The 26,159-nt window shown below is 41.0% G+C and overlaps 1 protein-coding gene across 2 annotated transcripts in view; it reads right to left on the bottom strand.

Moving 5' to 3' along the window:
* The window catches only part of AIDA (axin interactor, dorsalization associated), a 29,890-nt gene that overhangs the window by 1,690 nt on the left and 2,041 nt on the right, over nucleotides 1–26,159 (bottom strand). Inside the window, exons 2-10 of one of the 2 annotated variants that reach the window (XM_082480399.1) lie at nucleotides 24,169–24,238; nucleotides 17,374–17,427; nucleotides 14,535–14,589; nucleotides 9,207–9,270; nucleotides 8,650–8,756; nucleotides 6,875–6,886; nucleotides 4,027–4,149; nucleotides 1,359–1,481; nucleotides 753–870 (exon numbers count right to left, since the gene is read on the bottom strand). In XM_082480399.1, coding sequence (XP_082336525.1) covers nucleotides 753–870; nucleotides 1,359–1,481; nucleotides 4,027–4,149; nucleotides 6,875–6,886; nucleotides 8,650–8,756; nucleotides 9,207–9,270; nucleotides 14,535–14,589; nucleotides 17,374–17,427; nucleotides 24,169–24,238 — 726 coding nt within the window. The remainder of the gene's footprint in view (nucleotides 1–752; nucleotides 871–1,358; nucleotides 1,482–4,026; nucleotides 4,150–6,874; nucleotides 6,887–8,649; nucleotides 8,757–9,206; nucleotides 9,271–14,534; nucleotides 14,590–17,373; nucleotides 17,428–24,168; nucleotides 24,239–26,159) is intronic. The other variant, XM_082480400.1, reaches the window with a different exon arrangement.

The following is a 26,159-nucleotide window of genomic DNA, read 5'->3' as shown; positions in this document are numbered from 1 at the left end:
CATAAGGAGAATTCCCAATATGATAATCTGGATTGTCAAAGATGCAGTATCCATTACTCAGTGCTTCAGCAGCACTCCAGCTAGCACAGACTAAGCACTTTTTACCTAGAGATGCCCAGGATTACAAGGTTCACCCTCTTCCTGAAAAAAAGACCTCAAAAACCTCACTCAGACCTTCAGCCACACAGCAAGGGTAGGATGCACATCATAACCCCCCGCAGTGTAACTGCCTAATCTATTTCTTTGTATAGTTAGAGCGGGGAGAAAACACAACCATCCAACAATGCTTTGAAACTTTCATAAAATTCAATTGCAAATCAGTATCCCATGGCTCAAATCAGATTTCCCTTACAGAAGTTCTGTACCAAAAGATCACAAGAGTTGATTTTTGTTTATTTTTTTTAAATATAGCTGATCTGACACTCAAGCTAAGGTAAAATTAAAGTCTCCTATACAGAATTTGTTAATTTCATACAAAATTTAATTACCAACACCAGCATTTTATTTGGTAATAGCCTAGTTTTTGAGAAGGGTCTCTAAGCCATTTTATTTGCCTAAAAGTGTTTTATTTTGTTTATTTTTGCAATTTATATTGTTTATTATTTATATTGTTTATTAAAAAATAAAATATTCCTTACAGAATTCAATCTAATGAATCCAAGAAACCTGCCTTGATGCAACAAGCCACACATTGTAACTGAAGTCTAGTTCATTTCCTCTGTCATTGGCATCTATAATTGCAAGTCACTTACAGTTCTATTACAATTGCCCCAGGTTTAATTTCATCCATCTCCATGAAAGCAAAGCACTTGGTGCTAGTAAACCTTTTCTTAGGCTTGTAGTGTTTGAATTCAAAGAAAATAGCTGCACCTAGAGTGGAAGATGATTTAATAGAAAAGTTAGCAATTATGGCCGACAGTATCAGAAAGCTTCTCTGCCATTAAGATGCTCTTTGTACACTGGAGGGAATTATCTCCAACACTTCTGTTATTTACTCAAAAGCTATACTGCTTTCTTACAGCGCTCACCACACTCACAAGAGCTTGTACACTTCACTCAATTATTCATATCCAGGTAACCATTGGTCCAATGACTAAGGTGGTGATAAAACAGCTCAATACCTGTGTAGTAGAGCAGACTGCTGCATTTTTCATCTCTTTTCATTCCTCCCTCGTCTGCAAGTCATCACAATGACCAATTTAGAAAGAGACAGGATGCAAAGGTCTATTTTTATGCTCATCTGGATCTCGAGCCCTGCAGCAGCAGCTCAGGCACAGCCTGTTCATTCGATCAGGAGCAGCCAGTGTCTACACTTTCAAATCCCCTGGGCCCTGTGTCAGGTCTCTGATACCTCATACCTTTTGTTAGTTTTTCAATGTGTTTCTGAATCTCGATGTCCACATTAAAATGGACATACGTGTCCTCCTTCCTCAAAGCCACAGGAGTATCTTGCACAGGAGTCAGATCTATCCCATTCAAATCTGCAGGAAAGAAACAGCATGAGAATGGCAGAAGCTTCTCAGACTTTAAGGTCCTGCTTTAAGAGTTTCATGAATCACTCCTAACAGTGCCACAAAGAGTTAATGCACACCTGCATTTTTCCTCTCATCTAAAAAAAAAAAAAAAAAAAAAAAAAAAAAAAAGGGGCAATCGTGCCCCTTCACAGTCAGTGCATTTTCTTTTTGATGAAAAACCCCACGGCACAGTGGGGCTGTGGTTTGGACTCCAGCTCTCAGCACCGGCCACCAGTCGTGCTGCTCAGGCACAGCCACCACAGACGATATTGTTTCTCACTAAGCCTCTGCTGTTCACACAAGTACATTTTGTCCTCTTACTCTCTCCTCTCATTAGTGATCCCTTTCCCTCAGGTGGAGCAAAGTTGCTAACGATGTGGCCAAGATTACAAGAACATAGCACATGCATTGTGCCCGAGGTACAGGCTAAGGCTGGGGCCCTGGAGCACCACTGATGCACTTCATCCAGGGAGCGCGCTGGGACCACCAGTGTTGCAACAGGAACAAAACTCTCTCCAAACCTGCAGAAGAGCAGCCTGGTATAGAACCAAGGGAAATGGCTACTAAGCATCTTCAGACTCCTAATAGGGACAAAATTACTTTTCAGAGTTACTTTTCCTCACCAAAAATCTTGAGAAATAAAGTATAAAAAGTCACCATTAGCAGAGTAGGTGATAGCCCGCACCCTCCCCCCTCTTCCTTTTTGATCTTATTTTCTACATCATTACTTGGCAGCCATCATTTATAGGAGCCTGTAAATAGAGAGCCACATGTTAACAGAAAGACTTGTTGGAAAAGTAAGCCTAGCAACCTATAGTCTCCCCTAAGCTCCAGAAAGGAAATGAGAGCTAGCTCTGAAGGCAAGCAACAGGTTTAACAATATGTAATAAGTTAAGAAAGACAAACATTTCAGTGGCAATGAACAACAAATGTTTGCTTTACAAGGTCTGATAAGTTCCAGGATCCAACGTTAGAACCCCATTAGGGCTGGTATTTTCCTGTTGGCCAAGAGAAACTCAGCATGAAAGAATTAAATCTGATTAAACCCACACCCATCCAGCTAGCCCCATTTCTGAAGGCACCCATCCCTGGGCTTTCTGGCATACTAGAGGCAAAGAAAGATCCACCAACAACTAGAGAAGCGAGGCCCAAAGAATAGTTACATGATCTAAAAATAATGCTGCAAACCTAAGGCAACACCATAAACAAAGAAATACTGCACATTTCCAAGACTGAAAACACAAAAAGGCAGTTGTATCAGCTGGGGAAGGCAAGAGTCATGCTCCAGCTTCCACCCCAACCAGGTGAACGCCTCAAAGATGCAGAGAGAAGTGGAAGGTTTCACCATTGGAAAAGTCATCACAGGAAGCGTGATTAGATAAAGCTTTCTATCTATATATTTTGGCAGGTAACACTTCAGAACATCACTGGGATTCAAGTGACATTCAATACTGTGACCCTTACTTCTGCCAAAGAACTTGTCTGGTGGAGGAAGCACCTGATCACATATCTAACAAGTGTTTTATGCCTATGTTCGGTATCCAATAGCACATCTAAAGAGGAAACATAGAAGGTCACTATCACAACTGAAAATAACTAGAGGTTGTTGGCTCAGCTACAAATTTTTATATGATAATAAACAAACAAAAAAAAAAAAATCATATACCTCAACAGATTGTAAAGCTAAGCAGACGCGAAGCAGGGCAAGTTAAGGGTAAGCAATTCTGACCACAGGAGCTTCCTGCTAAGAAATGCAAAATGGGGAAGAGGCAGATGCTCCCACTAGAAAGAGCCTGAATACCTAAAATCTCAGCTTCAAGCAAAAGACATCAACCATGTTGTCATCTGAAACAACAAGAAATCCTAATGTTGCCTATCCTGAATTGACAGAGAGGGAGAGGTTCTTCCAGATCCAGGGAGGCTCTCAGAGGGGGAGGCTGTTAGCCCACCAGGCTTTGGCTGAAATATTTCACTGCCAAGGCTGAAACATATTTTATATTTTATTTCACTTGCAAGCTTTGCTTCCCAGCTTCATACCCATTCCGCTAAACCCTAAGCCTTAGTAAGATGATCTTTGTTTAACTAAAAAATTAGTTTAATGACAGGGCAAGAATGGAGCCGGTGGACTGTGGTTCACTGTCTCCAGAAAGCACAGAGACCAATATGTGTTGGGGAGTACAAGCAGTCCAAAGACATCTGTACTTAAGAGTCAGCTGAAGAAGCTGGAATAAAGAAGTACAGTCTGCCAAGTCACTGATGCTCAGCTCCCAGCATGGGGAAGGCACCCCAGTGTGCAGAGAAACATGTCTTCTGCAGTGATTCACCTCCCACTATCTCTCAAATACAGAATTTTTCCACCCTTGATTAAAGCAGTAGCCTTAAGTCCACAACAGAAAATGCAAGTACCAACAAATATTTTTCCCAGCAGGCTGAAAAAAAATAATCAATATAGCTTTCAGAAAATGCACTCTCTCCAAACTAGAAATGAGGAGCCAGGAACAGAAATCATTACCCTTTACACTGACTGTGATGTAAGGATCAATGCACTGCCCAGCATCTTTCAGACCAATTTTCTCTATGTTGATGGTGAGTAATGTCATCCCGGGTTCAGATGGCAATCTGGGTAATAAAGTACCTGGAAAGAGTAAAGCATATTATTAACCCTATGTGTCATCTTACAGCAGAGGCCTTGCTTATCCCATCATCTCTCATGGAAGATTCTGTTCTCCTTAGGGGTTCAAAGCCTGAGGATTCATAACCCAATAGCACACAGCACTATGGGAAAGTGTGTGTGTGCAGACACACATCATCGACAGATTTCAAAGCCCACAACAACAAAAAAAAAAAAAAAAAAACAGGACTGCCTCAAATCAAATTAATTAATAGAAAACTAATGTCATAAGAACAGAGAGGAGCTTTGTTTAAAGTGTTCTTTCTTGCTCTTGTGTAGAGCAACTCATTCATGGAGATCACTTTATGTCATTTTCAAGGATTGAATCCAGCCTCCCAAATTTAATCTGCAGTTGCAGGAAGTTCAGACACTTAATCAGGAGTCTCACCCCATTGAACATGACTTGGCTTCATGTTGAACATTTAGTCTGGGAGAATAAGGATGAAAATGGCATTGTTGCAAATCCCACTGGACACGAAGGAACAAAAAGAGAGATTCTTAATTATCTAAGTTCTACTGGCCTCTACTTAAAGGAAGGAAAAAAAAAAAAAAATAGTGGTTGCATCCCCCAGGTTCCCTTCTGTCTTAAGGAAGGAGTTCTCAGCTCCGCATCAAGAGCATTTAGCATCAAAACTTTATGGTCAGCATAAATGAATCCTCACAGTGCTGAGGAAGACAGCACAGCTGGCAAGAAATCCAAACTGTTCAAACTCACTAAAAGCCATGAGATTCAGCAACAACAGAGTAGGTTTCTTCACGATGATTTTAGTGAAAACTGGCAGGCTTCAAGCCTCTCCCCAGTATTAGATGGATAAGCACCAAGACAGAAAATGCTTAGACTGATGAGCAAGTTTAAAGTTTTGGTTTTCTAATTAAAAAAAAAAAAATGTTATCCCAAGGCTTGAGATCTAAACAAAGTAATAGTTTCCTTTGGCACGTGCAACATGGGTTTTCCTTGATACTTTCCCCCCCCTCTTAATCTGCTTGAGGAGCTGGAGGACCAAGAAAGTTTTGTCCTATTAGAGAGACTAGCTTTGCAAGACAGGACCATGTATTCTAGAGCCACAGCTTCACCAAGATTTCATGAGCACTCCCACACCCGGTCCCTCTTTCAGGATCATCAGCAAGACTTGAATTAACACCTATGATGCAGTACGTTTCTTTATTTCCTGTCTTGGCTGTTAGCAGACTCATGACCGCCAAAGGTACCAAATCTGCGGACACTGCACAACATGTTGCACAGCAGAATTCAACACACCATTCTGAAGTGATGGGACAGGCTTCTCACTATAGTATAAGAAATGTTAAAAAGCAAACTTATTATAGAGCACCCATTTCTGCAAAGCAGCACACACGCTCTAGTTAATCTTGCTGTCTCTCTTGAACAGATGTTCAATGACAGAGTTCTTATTTCAATCTAAATGAAGGTAGAAGCAAGTCCATCTCTTCAGCACAACACTTTGCTCTGCCATCTTTCAGTTGTTTCCTAAAAGCAGCATACCACACAAGAGCCTAGAACAACCGTAACTTTCAGTTTTCCTATCCATCACTCAAAGTGGCTAAGTGATGGAATACTTGACAGAAAAATCACCAAAAAGATGCATCAGACTGGCATTTATTATAAAAATAGTGGCTTAAGAAAAATCATTCTGTTCTTGAGAAATGCTTTCCAGAATGTGTAAAACTGCAGAGTTGCAATGAACAGAAAAGTCAAGCCCACTTCCAGCAGGTAAGAGAAGAGTAGGACAGATGGTGTCCAAGGAACACCATTTCCTTTCTGCCTCAGCAGGAGGAACAGCCAAGCCAGCAATGGACTAAAGCAGCTGACTGTAGCCTGTGTCACACAAGCCACAACCACCCAAGCAGGTCTTCCACTGAAGTCTCTCTAGTTATTTCACATAGGAGCCATTAGCTGACAGTAACTTTACTAGGGCAGGACATGTGCTGCCAGTTTGCCATCATGGCTTGGGCCCATTAGCCTTCAGCAGGCTGACAGTTTTCTCATGAAAAGCCTCACTGTAAGCCATTTCACACACAACCACAGGGCATCATTGCCAGAGGGGGAAGGGAGCACCTACGAATGAAGTAAGTGTCCTCCTACAAATGCATTTCATATACACAAAGGTGAGGCAACCCAACAGCTCACTGCCACCAACACACAGGCATTCATTCTCTCCATTCCCAAACCCCAATTCAGAGAAAGGGGAAAAAGTGACAATGTTTCCTGCTGCGTTCACAAATGGAAATGGTTCACAGAAGAATACATTGCCAGCACTGCACTGGAATAAAGTAGTATATAACCAGGAGGAAGGCAGGAAGCCTTTGCTGTTAGAGGCAGCAAGCCATTGGTCAGTTCAGCTCCACACAGCACAGAAGTCTAACTACATAAGGACTCTTTGTGTAAGGTTTACCATAAAATGTGTATTCCACCTACCTTTGGCTACAATGCAAGTCAGATTGTCTTTATTAGCACAGTAGGACTTCTAAGGTACGTAAGGTATGTCACCAGATACGACCGTCCCTTTTTCTGGTACTGAAGGCAAATGAAGATCAGCACATAGATGCCTAGTACTATGACTGTTACCAAAGATTGTATTTTAAGGGTGGAAACTAAGAGCTGAATGAAGAGCATCACAGCTACATGAATATGATCAAAGAAATAACTGTATATACTAAAAGGTTATCATACCTTCATTGGCTCCTGGGTTAGATGAATGGTGCAATGTGATAACGATGAAGCCATGCATGTAGAAGACAAGACCATGATCAGTTAGACAATACAGTTATGCACTATGGATTAAAGGCATATAGAAGCAAAGAGTGCAACACAGTTCTATCATTTCAATATAGAAAGTCCACTTTACTTATAAGGCTCACCCCAGAAGGCCACAACTGCTTTTGTTTAAGCCTCATGGCCCAGAGAAAGAGCAACAGACCAACCTCCAATTAGGTAAGAAACACCACAATAATTTACTTTCACTAGAGAAACAAAGTCAGTGTTCAAGTAGTACAAAACCGTCTTAGGGGTTTAGATTATTGTAGCTATAGGGAAGTTTACCCTAATACAAAAAAAATCAGAAAAGTCAGATATGCAGTTTATAAAGTAGATGACAATGTAAAATATCAGTAAATTCAGGAGTTGCTCTCACCTCCTCTTAAAAGCATGGTCTTAATGAGGAATAATTCTGTAAGAAACTATATGGCCCAAACCCCTCTTCCCAATTTGGCTACCCTAGTTCTTTGAAAATGATTTAACTGTTAACTCAATCTGACTATCACCAACTTAGACTCTTTCTTGAGCACATACACAGCTTTTATGTCCACTATACGCATACAGCTCTAATGAGTTGCACAGAGGTAACTGTTGGCACTATGGTAGTGGTCACAGCCTTATTGATTTGCCACCATACCAAGAGCTACTCAAAGCCTCTCTGCTGTGTTTTGGACAGACAGAATGCATCTTCATAAATGGATTTATCGTGGTGAATAACAAGGATCAAGACACTAACTGTCAGCAATAAAATATCACAATATGTTATAGACTATTCGTGAGGTTAGCTTAAACAACTGTAGAATGTGCATATCTACACAGTAGAGCCTTCAGGGATAGCATTCAGTAGCATGCATTGGGTCAAATCTAAGGACAGAGACATGTTTTCTCCAGGCATGATTAATACAATACCCCAGCTCTTCCAACCATAATTCCAGTACTAGTTTCCCTACTTGTTATCTCCTTCCCGAAATACAAAGTTTGCCAACCTGCTCTGAAACTAGAAACTCGTTTCTTCTGCAAAGAAACTACACCAGGAAACAAAAGAACCTCTGCTGGAACAGCCTAGCCTTTTACTCGGTAAATTGGAGAAAGCTGAATTTATAGGAAGACCATCTCTAGAATCTGTAGGTATATCCTACAAAAAAAAAAAAAAAAACAAAACAATTGCTTTCACACGGATAAGGACTTAAGCTGTGAAAACCAAAGCTACCCTCTCTTTATCTTCTCAGAGGTTGACTTCAGTCTAAGCCATTGTCTCACCAGCTGATGCAACACAAAAATATCCAGCAACAACTTATCACATCTCTGGCAGGATGTGGTGCTCCTTGCAGGAGAAACATTGCCACAATTTACATTTGAACGCGTTTGAAACACTTCACATAGTACAGTTAAGAAAGTGCATGGAATGAAAATACTGAGTTTGAACAAGGAATAAAGACTAATTATTTAAGGCAGATGGTACCACGCTCACAGGATATCCGTAGAACTGTTTTGTAATAAGATAGTTTGCTAAGAAAAAAAAAAAAAAAATCCACTGACCACCTTTGCAGTTCTCCAATACAGCATTAGAATTTACATTAGCCCATTGCTCCTTATCCAAACTTTTCAAATCACAAGTGGAGAAAGGGGCTTCTCAGAGACAGAACTTACATATGCTACCTAGGCTGCCGCGACAAGGCTAATGCCCCTACCTGGAACTCTAGCAGGAAAAGAGTCTGGAGACCCTGCTCCAGCTCCTCCTTCTTCATCATCCTCCTCAAACTCCAAATGTTCCTCTTCTCCAGGTGCTAAAATCTTCCTGTAAAACATGAGGAAGAAGAATGAGACCAAAGATCATTCATCACCTGGTTTTCAACTCACAAATCAGCACCTGAGTATAGAGCAGGGGCAACATGCTTTAATGTCATTTCATGCTTTTTATTAACTACTACCTGTACATATAGACCCTAACAGAGATTGCAGGAGCTCAGCCCAACAGAAAGTACAGAGTCTAAAACCAAGAGACAACACTGGAAATTTCAGAGAGATGTGGGGATGCACCAAGTCCTGATTTTACCAAAAGCACGGGCTTGATTTTGAGTGGTACCTTAGACAGAATTCAAAAGTTCTTTTATTAACCAGTTTGCCCAAAGCAGTACAGCAAGTAGGTGGCTTTAGAAATTCTAGTGTTTCAGATGTACACCAGATCCCAGGGTACGGTCTCTTTCAGATACATATCTGTGCATGAAATGACCCAATTCTCTCTTACCTGAGCGGAACAGGCTGAACATCAAAGGGGAACTCCTTATTGTAAGTGAGGATATTCTTTAAAACTGCAGAGAGGGGAAAAAAATAAGAATCTACGTCCATAAACTAGCATTAATTCTACTTTGCACAGGTATGCGCATTCTCACAGCATCTTCACATACACAAATAATAATCAGATCATACAAAAGAAATCCACGCTTCTCTCATATTTTAAACACTAGTACAGTCCTGATCAGAGCTAAATCACTATAAAATTCCAGACAGGCTAACTGTAACTCCAGTACATAATCACCGCCACACTTAAATAGACAGGGAAGATAAATGTGGCAATAACCAAAAGCATCACAACAAAAAGCTACAGGCCCTGGGGTAATGGTAGCAATCTATGGTGGCTATTGAAAGGAGGGTGGTGCTGTTACTGGCATCAGCTCCAAACAGATTGAACATGCAGCCTAGATGTGTGCTTAAGCGTGTCAGTTCTGGAGACTTCAGACAGCCACTGTGGAAGTCCAAGCATGCTGGTAACACACAGCTTAGTTGAGATTTCCTACTTCTTCGTGAAGGTGTTTTAGTTTTTTTTTTTGTTAGGGTTCTTTGTTTGTATGTCTTTTTCTGCCCTCAGATGTCTGGGCAGACTGGCAAAACTCAGAACAGATACAGTGCAACATCTGAGCATCAAGCCCCAGGGACATTGACTGGCTTTGCCATTTGTATTGGAAACTTGAGTAAGCTTCAGTAATCACAACTTTAGCTGTTATTTCCAAAAGCATTTAGGAGTAAAAGCAAAACTTACAGAAGCCTATGAAAGAAATAAGCATTTCACAGTGGCTAAAGGGCCTAAAAATTTATAAGAGAACACCTGCAGGGAGAGGCACTGTCCTACCAGACAATGAGTATCCCAGACTGGGTAAGGCGAGACTAGGTAGAAAACCTGGAGTCCTCTCACTGAGCCTCACTTTGCAATAAGCCCTCTCAGAGCACGGGAAATCTCCCCTTAGGACTACTGAATGAGAACAAAAAACTGTTTTAAAATGATGTTAAGATTACACAAATACCCAGAGGTACTTAAATACCAGTTATGTTTAAGGAACCACTGCCAGGCCCCTCTGCCTCTGCACACTCCAGTTAGCCAGCGTAAGAGCACTTCCCTGTCTGTCTTTATATTCACATCACTCAGCGTGGGCTCCATCATTAACTTTCCAGACACCATCTGAATGCTACAATGAATAAAGAATCCCTCAGGGAAACTATAAAGAATCCAAAAAGTCTTTCCAGTCTTTACTCATTCTGATTATTTCTTTTTCCTGATTTCTGTACCACCACCTGAGAGGTTAGGTACTGCCTGATTCCAGCTAGACGGAATACATAAATACATAGAAAGCTTCAAGTTGCCTTCAGTCAGATGTGACAGACAAAACTGATGCCAAGTCTCTCTCTCTCTCCAAAGACTTCTGCTCTGAAGGATCAGTAATGCAGGTTTCAACATGGTGGTGAAGAATCATAACCACTTCCCAACAGAAAAGTAGCTGATTAATAGCAGACAGTCACCTTCCAGTGCAGCTGAGGTTCAGAAAAAGAAGGGTATTTTTATCGCGCTCAGAATTTCCCAGTTCTTGGAGAGCTAAATCGTAATGGAGACAGAAAGTGAAACTGCCCCAGGCAGAAAAATCTCAGTAAAGTGAGATCTCTTACAGATCACAGCCACGTTATACAGAAGCAATAGAAATTACAGCAGTCTTTCCCTCATCTTCCAAAGGCTGGTAAGCACTAGATTGCTCTCTTCCCAGTAACCGGTTTTTCTCACTAAGTGTATGAAGATCCCCTGAAAAAAACCCAACCTTCTAGTAATTCATCTCAGTCATCACTAGAGGGCGTAAAATACGCCACCGCTACGAGCACAGGAAAAAGGCAAACAGTTTTACAGCGCCTAAAATCCTGATGCTGCCTGCAGGCAGAGCTGAGCTGACACCCTCCTGCCAGAGCTGCAGCCACGCACACGGGTGTTGGTACCGGACCTGCCCACGGGAGTACGCCGCTTTCAGACATCCTGGAGGCGTTGGTAACAAAGGTGATGCTGCACGTTTAGCTCAGAAACACTTCTGGAAACGTCATCCAGAATCTCTAGCCTTTTGCCGCAGAAAGCTGTGGATCGAGTTTTTAAAAGGCCTTCAACTCTGTCTCATCACCAATAGCAAATAATTTAGCAAAGATGTAATATGGCGTTTTACTAGAGGGCTCCTTTAAACATCATCAGGATAAAATGTGGATCTACAGCACTCAGCCTGGTGAAATACTTATTCAAAGTCACTAAGAAAAAGCAAAGCAATAAAACAGCTATGCAACAATCATCCTCTGAGGAAAAGGAAAATCCTCTTCACATCTATCACAAGTGCGAGTTTTAAAAAAAAACACTTGATTAAAAAACAAAACAAAACAAACCAAACACAAAACCAACACAGATCACAGAAAAAAACATTAGGTTACAACAAACAGGAATCTCGCAATACTGCATAAGACACCCAAACTTTAAGAGGTTGGTTTGGGTTTTTTTGGTTTTAGTTTTGTTTTTAAAAACACACATCGCCTCTGGGAGGAAGAGCACCTCCCCTCTATAATACGGCTGCTGAGAACACAATTCACAGAAAGTTCTCCACATGTGTAACTAATGGGCAGATCCCAGCAACAGGTCCTCCATTTATGTTGCTTTTCCAACAGAATCTTTTTAAAATACTGTTCTGCAGGCTCTCATGCTGAAGTTCCCTTTTCTTTTGTGACACTGGACAATATCACATTGATTTTATCAGCAGTTGGCTCTCTCTTGAAAGAAGTTATTAACATGAGCCATAAGACCAGCCCACACTAACTTGGTAAAGACCACTGTCCATTTAGATTTTTAGTGACAGCCTATGATACCTGTACTGATTTTTTTATTTTTTTTTTTTTTTAAATTACCAGACTCCCTAGTACAAACCAGCATCTACTTCTCCTACAATACATATACACTGAGTTTAAATTTAGTCGCTTAGTGCCTGGAATCATCACACACAAACATAGGCGCACAGGATGTCCCAGCCTATTCATTTGTACTGTGTTTTATAACACCGATATAAACTTTCACAAGAAAAGGATTTGCGAGATCCAGTGTGTTAGCAATGATTCCACACAGTGTAGTCTCAAAAGAACTATTTGTATGTATGGACCCTCCCGTAGCATTATTTTAGCACAAAAGATTCAGTGACAAATCCTATAAACAAACAAAACTAGCCAACTGCTTCACTTTCCAAGCAGTGTGAAATGCAAGCTTAAGTAGGGAAAGTCAGAACTTGACAATAAAAGATAAAAAAAAAAGTTTAAATCTAAGGGCCCTGGTTGCTATAACAACACCCAAACCAAATTTCTCAGCCATTTTGACAGCTTAAGGCACAAAAGTAATTAAAACAAGCCAAATTGTGTGAATAGCTGTTTTCATTCCACCCTAACAGAATGGCTTAACCTAACAAAGGAATCGCTTATTTGCGCTGCCAGCCCCGATATTTTTGGCTTTTTCCTGGTGGAAACCAAGAGAAAATTGACAACACAAATTAAAATACTTCAAGATGTATTTTATGAACTGGCTGGTGTTGGCCTGATTAAGATTTACTCTACTCAAGATATACTTAAAAAACACAAAACAAAGGCACAATTGAGAGAGAAAGAGGCCAGAACTATCCAAGTCAGACAGCAGCATTAAGAACATCAATGTTCAATTGTTGTTGTAGAAGCACCCATTCTCCTCCAAGGAAAACAACTCAGTGTCTTTGAAAACTGATGGCCACACACTCTTCCCCAGTTTTAATATAGTTACTTGTTGTATGAAGTGTGGGCTCAGTGTGCTTCACATTGTTGAGCAGATTTTTTGACAGCTAAAAAAAAAAATAAAAAAATCATCGATGCTCTGATGGAGGGCAAGATAAGCAACAGGGCTCTTGCACCATAACTGAGATTTTGGCTTTTAAGAAAACGACGCATTTCAAGGGAAGCTTTATGTCTGTCGGCAGAATGTAAATTCTGACTAAACCCTTCAACAGTCACTTCCTTTGGTTTGTAGAACAGTTTGATCAATTAAAACATGATTCCTCTCCTTCCACCATTCAGTCACTCACAAGGCATTTGCACAATGGAGTCTAAAGTCCACAGTCATTAAATGATTACAACATTTTAAGTATTTCATAAACAGACAGCAGGAGTATCTATAGAAAACAATCCCAAATCAGAGGATGTAGAGGCCAAACATGCAATATGCAGATTGAGAAAGACCTAATACATCCAACACACAGTTAAACCCTTTCCTGAGTTATGGTCTTCACAGACCTAGTGGTCTTGTAACATACCTTCACTTTCAATTTTCAGGGAACAGTTTAAAAGCATTTGGACTCTATGCTTTGGTGGAGGCATGAGGAACCTCAGTTCAACACCCTTCTTCTTGACAAGCTTCCCTGTAGGATCCTGAGCCAGTTACTTAGAGAATGGGAGTGCAGAGAAACTCAGCTTATTCATAAAGTGGAAAGACTTGCCTGCCCATCATGCTTATCCCCAACATCCCCCTTAATGATACAATTGTGACAGCAGCAAAATAAAACCAGCTTTTGCCAGCATGAAAGAAGCTCTTCCACATCTCCTGTTCCCCAAGAACAGATTGCAAGCATGCTTTGAGAATAAAACAGACAGTGTTATGGGAAGAAAAACGTAGCAGATAGATACTTCCTATGTGAAAAGGTTATTTCTGGACTAACATACCAAGAACTGACCCAGGATCAGTTGGGAAAAAACAACATCACACAAAACCCTTCAAAGACTGACTCACATCCTCACTTTGACTCTTAACTTCATTAGTCTGGTAGCATTACAGTGGTAGAAGACAGGTGATTGGCCACCGTGAGCACAAGTTAAATATTTTCAAAAGAAAAAATAAATTTCACACTGCAAGGAGGAAGACCACAAAGCACTGACATTTCAAATAAGAAACGTGCAGGTAAATTTCCCAGCTGATTATATACTGGACTACTGATAGCTTAAATTACTATTTTGTGCAAAAATTAGCAGCACTTACTTGAGAATAAAGACAAATACATTATATGAAACATTAGAACTACTATGCTTTGAAATTACCCACATTATATTCCTTAATACACATCAAGTTTTGTCTACGTGGTAACAAATATTTGGAAGAGCCACCTAAAACCAGCATTACTGTCAAACTACATTGTGGTCAGTCAGTATTCATAATGCTGCCATATTTTCCACTGTAATGATAAATGTCACTCGCTTAAAATACAAAGATACTACTTACTTGGTTCCAACTTCTTCAGATCCTCAAGCTTAAATTCATCCTGTGATTGGGTGGACTAGGACATTACAAATAAAGAGTTAGAATTTAGTATGCATCTTCCCCTCAGCCAGAGCTGCCATATCTTAGAACAAGCATGCAAGGTGCTTCCTTTGTTCAAGCTGTGAGAAACGTGCTCACTGTATTGAATTTTAGTCCAGGGCAAATTTGGTGGAGCAAAGAATATTTATTACAGCGCTGGGAGTTACACAGGGGATTTCTCCTCCTGTGTCTCATTTTTCCCTTTACAAACGCTTGTTTTTATTTCGTATTCCTGTTTCTTCTTGGAAGATAGTTTGCATAATCAATGAGTTTTTGGAACGCGACCCACCCCCAAATACATAATCAATGACTTCTTGGAATGCAACCCACCCCCAAATACATAATCAATGAGTTCTGGGAATGCAACATGCCCCCCTCCCTTCTACTGGCGCAGGCAATAGGCTTCATCAGGGGTCTTCATGATAGTCGTGGGAAGGAGGGCCAAAGTCTTTATCACTATGTCCTTCTTGTGGCTTCTTCATTCTTTACACCTCTGTGGTTATCTTAGCTAATGACACCACCCTTTGTTTTTCGGTACTTTTAACTGTTGCTTTCATCTGATACCCTATCTAACACTATTCCTTTTCCAAAGGCATAGCAAGCACATAACTATCAGTAGCTGAAGCCATAGCGAGCACATATCCATTTTAGCTGAAGCAAAATTCTTTTGCCAAGTTACTTATTACAAAGCATACCAGGTTACTTCAAAGCTATGTCATAAAAAAATGGAACAAAACCTCCCCAACAGAGGCTAGGTTCACAGGTCAGGCAGAAAGCACATCTCATTTATTGAGAACAAACTCATCCCATGTTCTAAGCTCTAATGCAAGGTAAGTATTTTTAAAGCAGCGAGTTGATCTTTCATACTTACTGCACACAGGAACATTAAGACAGAGGGACCTGTTTTAATTCTTCTGCAGTCAAGTTATTCTGAAGTAAAATCAGCTGTAAGACTGCACTGCAAAGTGATGCTCCAACAGGAGCATTCTCAGTTCAAGACACATCCAACAGTATACAGGACAAGCTTGACAAAACACTCAGCTAAGAGCTCACTGCAAATAGAAGAGGGATTACCATCTCTCCTTTCTCCAACTCTGATGCTGCAGTTTCCTCATCTGTCTGTAGCATGTCTGCTTCTCAGTAAGCCTATTTGACTTACGAATTCAACAGAAAAGTGTTTGTTTTTTTTTCCCTGAGGTAATTCACTGACAGTTTGGTAAACTGAACTAGCCTATTCTGAGACAAGAAGTGGCGAAGCTGGCATAAGAAAAGTGGTGCAAACAAAAGAATTGACACTGGACATCCTCTTTTAGGCTGAGGATCAGGTCTTATGTATTGCCTCATTGCACCCTTGGCATCTCTTAAGATTACCCATTGTTTTCAACATTTCTTTGAGGCCCAACATTTTTTGTTTCCTTTTTTTTTTTTTTTCTTTTTCTTGATTTTGCCCAAGTGTCCACAGGGACCTTCTGCAAGACTACAGAAGTACAGTAAAGCACTATTCTCATTCTTGTAACAGTATGGGTAAAGATGACAATACTCTCTAATTGTTTTAATCTCTGCTAAGAAACTGTAACAAAACTGCAGCACGTAAAACATTCCCCAAAGTGAAGTGGATGAGAAGTCATAGTACCCTCACGTGAGGTTATAAAATCCTTGAGTTACTGCTAAGGAACCAGCAGCAAGGAAGGCTGTTCTTGCAATACATCATCTCTTCAGTTTGGCAGGTTATGACATTGCTGAGCCATCTGCTGTTGCCCTGAGACGTGACCTGACCCACGAAGCTGTCCCACAGTGGAACACACTTGCCCTCATCACAAAGTCACAGGGACTCAAAACAAGTGCAGCACTGTTCAAACACCCCATACTAAATCAAAACAGAAAGACAGGTAGAGCTAACCAAATAATTCTTCAAACGCTGCCCAGCCTCAATACTGGTCAGCCCCCACCTCATTAGTCCAGCTTCAGCATGCTGCCTAAATTGTCACTGCATCCCAGCCTCTCAGACAACTGAAGGCAGCACAACAGAGCTGCTGCACCTATACAGCAACAGGAAGTACTCAGGAGCGCTGCTGTAACTCAATGCAAAATTTGCCTGTGGCCAGTTTTTGTCAGTAAGAGGTAACCCAGTAAGCCAAACTTTGCTTTAGCTGATTCATCCCTCCCCCAAACCACTCTTTTGGAAATTTCTCTCGCTTCCCTTTTGTTTTGGTGATAAAATTGTGCTGAGAGAAAAAGAAATTTCCTTCCATGACATCTACTTTCAGTCCAGACAAAAGTCCAAAGAGTAGCTTCAAAATCATTATTTTCACACATTTGCCTACAGCACTGCCAGTTTTCATGACTGCTACAAAGTCATTTTTATTCTACACACATATTCTTCCTTGTGCTCTGTTATGATTTGTGAAGTGGCTGAATTAGTGCAAGGGTCACTCTGGGGAATCTTTTTACCCCTGAACACAGGTTAGGAAGTCAAAGTAATCAGTTCTGAAGGAGGAAAATGAGGCAAAAAACCAAAGACATAAAAGATGCGGTTAAATTCCTGTACAAACTCCAATACATGCTCATACAAGCACTTAAAAGTTTTTAAAGCAGCAACCTGGGCCCTCATGTTGACAAATTGGAAAGTCCAAGTGTTCAAGTGTTTGTTCACTCTGTTTTCAGAAGTTTTGGCTATGTCTGAAGATACTAAGCTAACTTAAAAAAGCTCTACAGTTACCTATCACTAAAATATGAAGTCACATAGGAAAAAGAGCTATACCTGTAAAGCTGCACTTCTCAGTTCCAAGCATGTTGCAATTTTAGCTATGGTTTTCTGAAAAACAAACAAGCAAACAAACACCAACTTAATTTAGCACTGAAACTGTATTCTTCCATATTCACATTTGTTTAAAATATAAATATGAACAACTGTTTTTTCTTGCAAAGATTTCAGATCTATTATCCAGTACCAGATCACTCAGCAACAAAAGCGTTTTTATACACAAGCAAGATTTTCTGAAAGTGCAATAGATGAAACAGACATCTGCCACTTAACTCCCCTCCCAAAGCTCATCAACACAGATGGGGGTCATTCACTCAGCAGAAACTGTAATAATGCCTACCACAAATCATAAATTGTTTATAAACTCAACTGCTCTGAAGCGATATGGGAGAGTAAGAAAGAAGAGAAATCCAAACCAACCAGCATATTACCTTCTGAGAACTGGAGTGGTTTGTTCTAATTTGCCCTTTTAGGAGTCATACCCACAATTCTTCTGATGGGCTTACAATCTCAGTAGACCAAGCCAGCCCTCCTCAGAAGTTACAGAAGCCCAGTATCTCGACACTGAAAAAATACGGGCCACTTTTGTGGGTTTTGGTGGGACAGGAAGTATAAAGACAGATTTTTTTCTAACTTTCTATTTTTCTAATTTTAAGACATTTAAACTCTGAGTGAAGCATGAAATAGATTCTTTGATTCAAACTTGTCAGAACTGTGAAGCAATTTCATTTTCATTTAAAAATGTAGAAGACACGGAAGGGGTTCAAAATAGCCCAATGCTAGCAGTCTTACTTTGAAGACAGTACTACTTAAGCTTTTATGTCTCACAAAATAAGAAGCTCCATCAACAGTCACATTTGTTTCTATTACTACCAGCTGAAAGGAGGAGTTGACTTCCATAACTGACATCAAGCGGACATAACTGCATGGTGTATTTTACCCTGCTTGACCATCACAAGTTTGTTCATTAACAGGTTTTATTGAAGAAAAACTGGGACTATCTGCAGAGATAAGGGCCAAATATAATTCAAAATGCTCTGTGGAACATTTATAGGGCAAGAAAAACAGCAAAAATGAAGCTACAAAGAAAAGCAGTTTATTTTCAAAGTTCTCCCCCAGAAGGAAGATTAAAGTTGAAATACGCACCTGTAACTCATTCTCTCCTTTTAAATCAGGCAGTATGAAAACAGCTCCCCCTGAAGCTGGATGCAAGGGGAGGAAAATATTTCCTAGAGCACAACTCTAGCATCAAAGAACTTAAAGAGTATGGGCATCTGGCAAGTTATGTGGTATCACTCAAAAGCCAAAACCTACCTTTAAAGGAGGGTTACATTTTAGGACTCCAAGAGGTCTGTAGCAGCAGATCAAAACTAGGCATGCTTTCACAGCCACCTTCCCAGTCACTTCCCCTGACTCTCCTGCAAAGGGATGTCACAACTCTTCTCAATCAGCTCCTGGGCCACCACTAGTTTCAATAGGCTGGGCTAAAAGCTAAGTGGCTCCTGTTTCAGTTCACCTTATGCCACACTGAAAGTTGAAAGAGTTCAGGAGTTGAATCATAAGCAGATCAGACATCAATACCTCAAGGGCAGAGCCACCAGCTGGAGTGTGTAAAAGCCACAGACACATGATTTTTATCTGCCACCACAGGCTTATCAAAGCTTTCAAAGCCATTTCTCCCCAACCGGTACCTCCTCTTGTCTTAAACACTCTGTTACGACATGGCATTATCCCAGACTTCACATCCTCGTAGTTTATATTACTGTCCATTGTAGGGAGGTCTCAAAAATTCAGGTTTTTTGAGTGCCTTCCAGGAAAGTAGCAAGTGATGCATATTAGCCCAGGACAGACATTGTTTTCTCTTCTACCTAGGATGCAGCATATGCAGTGGTGTGCTGTATGGGAATTTTAACATAGAGCAACGTGACTTGCTTGCATGCATGCAACATGGCAGAGTAAAAATATTACAGCTCCATTTCTGTGGAGGTTCATTTTGTAGTCCAGGTTCAGTTAAACCTCTACCTCCCCGAAATAGATTCTGCCACAACAGAATTAGCTGGATCTCCAACATACCTTGGAAAAACACAGATTTTTGAAAGAGAAAGGAATACGTACAGTCCTGGACAGATTTTGGCACTTTCAGACCCACACTCCATACAGGAGTGTTGTGGATTTACATGCACCTTTAGGCTGGACGGGAGGACACCAGGTAGTACTACTGAAACAGAACCGCAGTCCCCAGGGTAAGAATGTATTACACCCATCTAATCAGCTGCAGTGTAACAAAAGGAATTCCTTTTGATATTTGAGAACATCTGGAAAGATACATTGCAAAGGTAGAATCTTAAAGAGGAAGGTGTGAAGTAATGGGTAAAAGAAAGGAACCCAGAGGTTCCCCAGGGAAGGGAGGGGAAGTCTCTAAGGTTTGACTGCAGCTCCAACATTTGCAAAAACCCAGCTGTTCTGATGGTTTGTGTGTTGACTGCTGAGCAAAGAGCATGCCTGTTCCGTGTTAGATCAAAACCCCTCCGACTGCACCACAGAAAGAGGGCTACGAGCTCGCAGGGTGCCAGCACGGTCTCTCTGCTCCACCACAGAAACAGAACATGTAAACAGATTTTCACATGGCTCTTCCCCTCCCAGTCTCACATGCAGAGCATTAAGCTCACACCATACATGAGGTCTCAAGAAGCACGGCTCAACCCCTATCTCCTTTGTCAATTCACCAATAAGCTCAGCAATGCTCCACTTCCCTATCCTGCAGATTCCAAACTGTGTATTCTTAAAGCTGCCTGAACTAGTTACCTCCTAACAGGACAAACAGCTATACAAAACATGTGTCCTCTGGCTCCTGGGGGCTGAAGGGCAATAATGGCTCTAGAAACAGATTAATTGAAGAGAGTTTGGGAGTCTTAAAATAGTAAAGAATAGGTTTTATATGGAATCTATTGAAATATGGCAAGCTCCCAGCAGGCATTATTCATAACTATTTTTTTAAGGGACCACACCCAACCCAAAAGTTAAAAATGCAGCTAAACGCTGCTATCATTTTCAGCTGCAACTATCCCATGCAAAGGCTCCTTTCTGCAGCAGGGAAAACATTCTGCATCTCATTAGAAAGACTGAAGCCATAATTAACTTTGCTAGTTTAAAATAAAGTTAAGATTCAGTTTTATGTAAACTCATGATTAGACAGGGAAAAAGTCAGTTGATCTCGTAGTCAAGGCTTCTTCAGTGCAGTTGTGTGAGTAATGACTGTGCTAACTGTAATGCAGTCAAAGATGTTTGCATAAATACAGAGCCAGAGCACAGTTTGGCTTTAAAGAGAGGTCTAGGCTGTTAGGAGACCAGTAGTTTAATGAATCATGCTAAGACTGTTCAACAGTGCTCTTATTTCAGCAAGTTACCATTGCATAAAGAAAGCATGATTTTCTAATACTGAAGAAAACTCAGCCTAGCACAAAAACAGTTACGCGAGAAGCAACAACTGCGGTTACAAGAGGGCTTTAAAGGTCAAATTTATTACATAGAGAACTGGGTGAGAGTAACTATAGCTGGAGGCAAGCTGACAACCATGGCCAAACCTAACGGGAACAAATCATGTAGCAACACACATTGATCATGAATGAAGACAGGATTTTTTAGAGAATTGAGATAAAATAAAGAACAGCAGGATGCAGATGTTGAGACTGAGGTAAATCCACCAGTAACTTTATCTGTTAATATTCCAGGCACGCAGCTTCTAGCGATGAAATTCTTGCATTGCCTCCTTAAAGCTGTTGCAGGGTGACTAGATTTAAACCCAATAATTTGCTGTTTACAGTATTTCTCTGCAGAGAAATTCTTCAATGAAATTCACAACCACTAATGAAGATTCCAGCACTGTCAATTATCCACGTCAAGACAGAGCCTTCCCTGAGGACCAAAACTCCAGAATTGCATCCAGCAGTAGATATAAGACAACAACCCCCCAGAAGCTGAAAATCAGGAATGAACAGCAAAGTTCTGGAGACTAGCCTGCTCTATCAAGTGAAGCAGCATACAGTGTTTCAAAATAGACCCTTCAGATCAAGAGCAAGAAGGCAAGATATGAATATTCAAAAGTCTGAATTCTTACCACAAACAATACATTTGTTATAACATAAATGATAACTGGCTCACAGTATGCCTAGGAAAGAAATTGGTGGTATCTGTCAAGCATTGTTAGATTAACAGATTGTATGATTATATTAGCAAGTAACACACCATCAATTATGGTGTGGCCATATCTGCATTACCACCTGTGATGCATGAAATAAATCCAAACACGGTAAAAGTTTATACAGACTGAAGATTTGAACCTAGCCTCGTCCTTTCCCTGTAGCTGTAAAGCTCGTAGTTTTCCCTTGGTACAGAGGAATCACTGCTGAAATCCATCTTCCCCACCAAGTACGTCAAGTAAGAAACAATGACAACCTCACAGTAATTCTCAGCAGCACGTATGGTCCTTTGGAAAACACCTAACTGCAAATCTACAGACTGGAACGAGGCTATATCAAGCAACTGGAAATCATAATTAGCTTCACAGCCTTGCCTTCTCCAATCTATGAAATTCTGTGCACAGCCTTGGCCAGTAATATCAGATAAGCAAATCCTGAAGTTTACACTCTTCTACATTCAGAAAAATAAAGAGGTGGCTTTTATATGACATACAGAACCTCAGAAAGACAAGTTATTGGGGAAAGAAACTTTCTGGAACCAAAAGGAAATAGCATTGGCAGGAACTTATTTGAGCAAATGTACTGTTTTGGCATGTAGACTTTTTTGAAGAGTGGCAAGAGAGAAGATACACATTTGTTTAACCAAACTGCTTGAAAACCCAGAAGCGTGCTAAACTCTACTCCTACATGCCAAGTGAATAATACTAGCAATGATAGTAACTGGTCATGATCAGTAGGTTATACTGGCTGAGATCCTGCAGAAATAGGGAAGACCAGAACAACAAGGAGCTTAACATCAGACTGAAAGATTTTGCCGTGTAGAGTTTTAAGTGCTTCTTTTAAAGCAGCAGCAACACTCGTATTTTTGTTGTGACTTGCATTCCTCATAGTAGAGGAGGGAAAGAGAATGTTCTCTCAACAAAATGTTGGGGAATTCGGCTGTATATGTGGCTAATGAGATAGGCACCACCATTTGATAACCAGGCTCAAAGGTTTCAGTGCATCATTCCCTTACTGATCTGCAAAAAAAAGCAAGTCAACCTCTTTTGTAAGTTCCATCAGCTTCAGAAACAGGTATCACTCCGCAAGGATTCAAAACAGCCACTCCTTAGTTTTTCTTTTCAGAAGACTGTTGCCTTAAGACATGATCACAGTTGTGCATCTAACATCTGAGGTCAGTTATCTCTGCTTCCTGAGCCCCCTAGGCCTTTCCTCATGGCTGACCTCACTCACTTCCACAGTCTGATCCAACGTCCTTTCCACAAGATTCAGAGAACGTCTGGAAGCAAAGCCCTATGTGGTTCTGGTTGCCATACTCACAGGAGATGATGCCTCTGGAAGTGAGATTAACAGCTTGGCCTTTATGAAGTAACCATATTTTCAAAAGTATACACAGAGGGGAAACATACAGTAAAGATGACTATAGCTATGAATGAAGGAGAAAGCTACCAGCAAGGGACAGAGAGTAGAAGCAATCAAAGAGTAAACAGCTGTCCAACGTTAACAAACCTCCAAAGCCTTCAGTTCAGAAAAGGTGGACCAAATCCTTCTCCAAGATTATGACTCAATTTAAGACAAACCTGAGCCTTTTCTTCTTTGCAGAAAGTAAACAGAACATGGAAGACCTGCTCTTTGTTTTTCTTATTGGTACACCTCAAGGAAACAGTTAACACCCCTGTCAGACTCTATGTAAAGGTGTATTTCTTTGTAATGAGTTTCTTTGAACACATCAAGTTCATCTCCAATTTCTGTAGCCATGACCTGCTTTCAGGACCAACGTTTCCAAACACAGATCCCATTACTCTAGCACCCTATTAACCATAGGTGACATTCTGGGCTAGCAAAAGTCATTTTTCAGGCAACACCATTGCTCAAGCAAGTGATCTTATAACTTGGAAATCTGCAAATATGGTTCTCTAATTTGGTATTCCTAAGAAAAACAGGCCTTTATATGAGACACAAAAATTTAGCAGGGCCTCATATCTCAAAAAAAATACATTCAAGCATTTTCAGCAAAATAATGAGACCTCAACTAGCATCTTCCTCTTAAATCCTGTCACAGAATTGCATTAATATGACGCTGAGACGAGACACAGCCTTTTCAACTGAGAGGAGGGAGGAAGGAGTAAAATAATTTCAGTATTTTGAAAGATTATAAACAAATAACACTCTAAGAGACTACTAGGGAGTATTCCATCAGGCCCCTTCCTAGTCAGGTGTCACATGTTAAGCTAATATCCTCCTTACACACCCTCAACATCTGCAGTTCAAGACATTTGTGAAGTATTCAGACTTCACAACGTAAGTTGTGCTAACGTTGTATAAGCAAGTTATCAAAAGGTCACCCAAAAAAAACCCACCCAGGTTATGAAGGACTCTGGTCAGCATGCATGACATTCAGTACTACACAGCAGCACATCTGTCATATCTAATGCCAGCAACTGTTTTAGCCGTGTCAGGCTCTGTTTCTGTACATATAGTGAGGGCGTAAAAAAGGTCTCATAAGGCTGTGGTCTGCGAAATAAAAAAACAACATAATACACATCAACATCTACAAGTTAAGCTCCTTGACTGAGCAAGCAGCAATACTCACCTTTTGATCTTCTGTGAATTCTGAGTTGTTGTGCTGAGACTGCGCCTCTTTTTGTAGATGCCTTGCTAATCTGGATGGGGGAAGAAAAATGTAGAGTGGGAAGGCAATACAGAAACACACACATCCCCCAGCCTTCAGAAAACATGCCAGCCAAAAGGTCCACAGATTGCTGCTCCAAACAGGTTTGGTTTTGTTTTAACAAAGATTTCTATAACCACGGTAGGCCATGCTTAAAAAAAAAACACCAAACAAACAGAAGATGGACAAAGTATGCAACTACATTAGGCAGGAAAGACTACATATATAACGCATCATGAAGGGTGAACAGGGAAAAAGGTCCTTCTAGCCAACAGCCCCTTTTACAAGCACTGACCTTTTTCCTCTCCCCATCCCCTTATTTTATAATAACAAACCATACCGCTTGTGAAGACCCACTGTGCAACAAGCCCACATGCATTTCACAGGGAGAGACTGAGGCAAGTCTGATTGCCTAGGGTGCCTGCACCCACACCTCCTGGCAATGGCCACACGCTCTCCCAGCACTGGAACTCAGGCGCAGGGTGGCCTGGCCCAGGCTGGTGGGGTTGTTATCAGCTCTCATTTGCGCCTGTCAGCATCACATGCGGAGCAGAGACCCCACCCCGTGTCACCACGGAGACAGGAGTACCAAGGGGTTTGGAAAGCAGCAGTAAGCAAACTGCTCGAGAAAGCGAAAGGAAGCTGGAGAGGGAAGCTATGGGAAGAGTTACGGTTTCCGTCTGGGGAGGAAGGAGAACATTAAACAAGCAAAACCTCTGGGCAATTGTTGCCATTCCCTGTAAATAATCAAAGAAAAAAAAAAAAAGCAGAGGGGGAGCAGAAACAGGAGGTTGAAGGGAAACCCAGGGACAGCAGCAGTACTCAGGGCATCACAAAATACACTTCCGTCTGGAACCTCACAAGTTTGCATTGTTGAAGGGATTCAGCTTCTCGCCACCATTGCACTGGGCATTACCCTGGTTTTTGGAGGGCGGTTAAAAGACATACACCAAGATGCATACACCAAAACAGATTACTGCCAAAGCCTGTGTCAGGAGCAAAAATCAGAACTCTATTATTTCTTCGGTTTTTCTAAAAATAAGCTCTCTTAAAAAGACACAAGGATTGAGGCCACTGTAGCTTTTAACTACAAAACCAAAGAGGACAAGGTAACTATACAACTCATTGGTGTTGTCCCCTTTTTTATAAAGAGGGAGGAAAGATGGTGGCTGAGAAAAGACAAGAAGCACAAACACACTTGAACCCAAACATACACTCCTTCCCTACTGCCCTGCTGATAGGATACACAGGACATATAGAAAGGGCATTTAAAAATAACGATTTAAGAAAACATATCACCATAGCAGCAATATACCACCCACAACAGGCAGCATCACAGTATTAACACGTCTGCAAGCATCAGTAACACATCCCTCTTTCCATTTGTCACTAATACAAAAAAAGTCCACCCTAATCCAAATAAACACATCTGGCATCTCACTTGAAGCTTGTTCAAAGTCGGATCAGACCAAGTTTTACAGACAGGGACATTCACCAGGGAAGGCACTGCTGACAGCTCTGAGGGCTCCTGCATGAGTGAGCACCTGAATGAACAAGGGCCAATCTTTGCACCAAGCTTCCTGCACTTCCAGGATCAATATAAAGACCTGAGCAGATGCAGGTCCCCCTGGACACAGGAGGTAATTGTTTTACATCAGCAGCCATTAAATCCATGGACTGAACTAGCTTAGATTCAGGGAAATCCTTCTCAGTATCAACAAGGTCACCGTAAACAGCTTCTCCCCAGCCTCCCTGTGCTGATCATTACAGACCATGCCAATGTTAGCAGCACCCGGCAAACTGCAGCAACACACTTGTTCATCCCATCTCAGGTTGCCATTTAAGAAGGCAACAGCATAAAGCCACGCTGTTATGTCTCTCCAGAGCTACAGGTAGGTATCTTGCCTTGTGCT

The sequence above is a fragment of the Vanellus vanellus genome (genome assembly GCF_965231255.1).
Source record: "Vanellus vanellus genome assembly, chromosome: 3".
Taxonomy (NCBI): Eukaryota; Metazoa; Chordata; class Aves; order Charadriiformes; family Charadriidae; genus Vanellus; species Vanellus vanellus.
The sequence above is the reverse complement of the archived record's forward strand: the minus strand, read 5'-3'. Positions and strand labels throughout refer to the sequence as shown.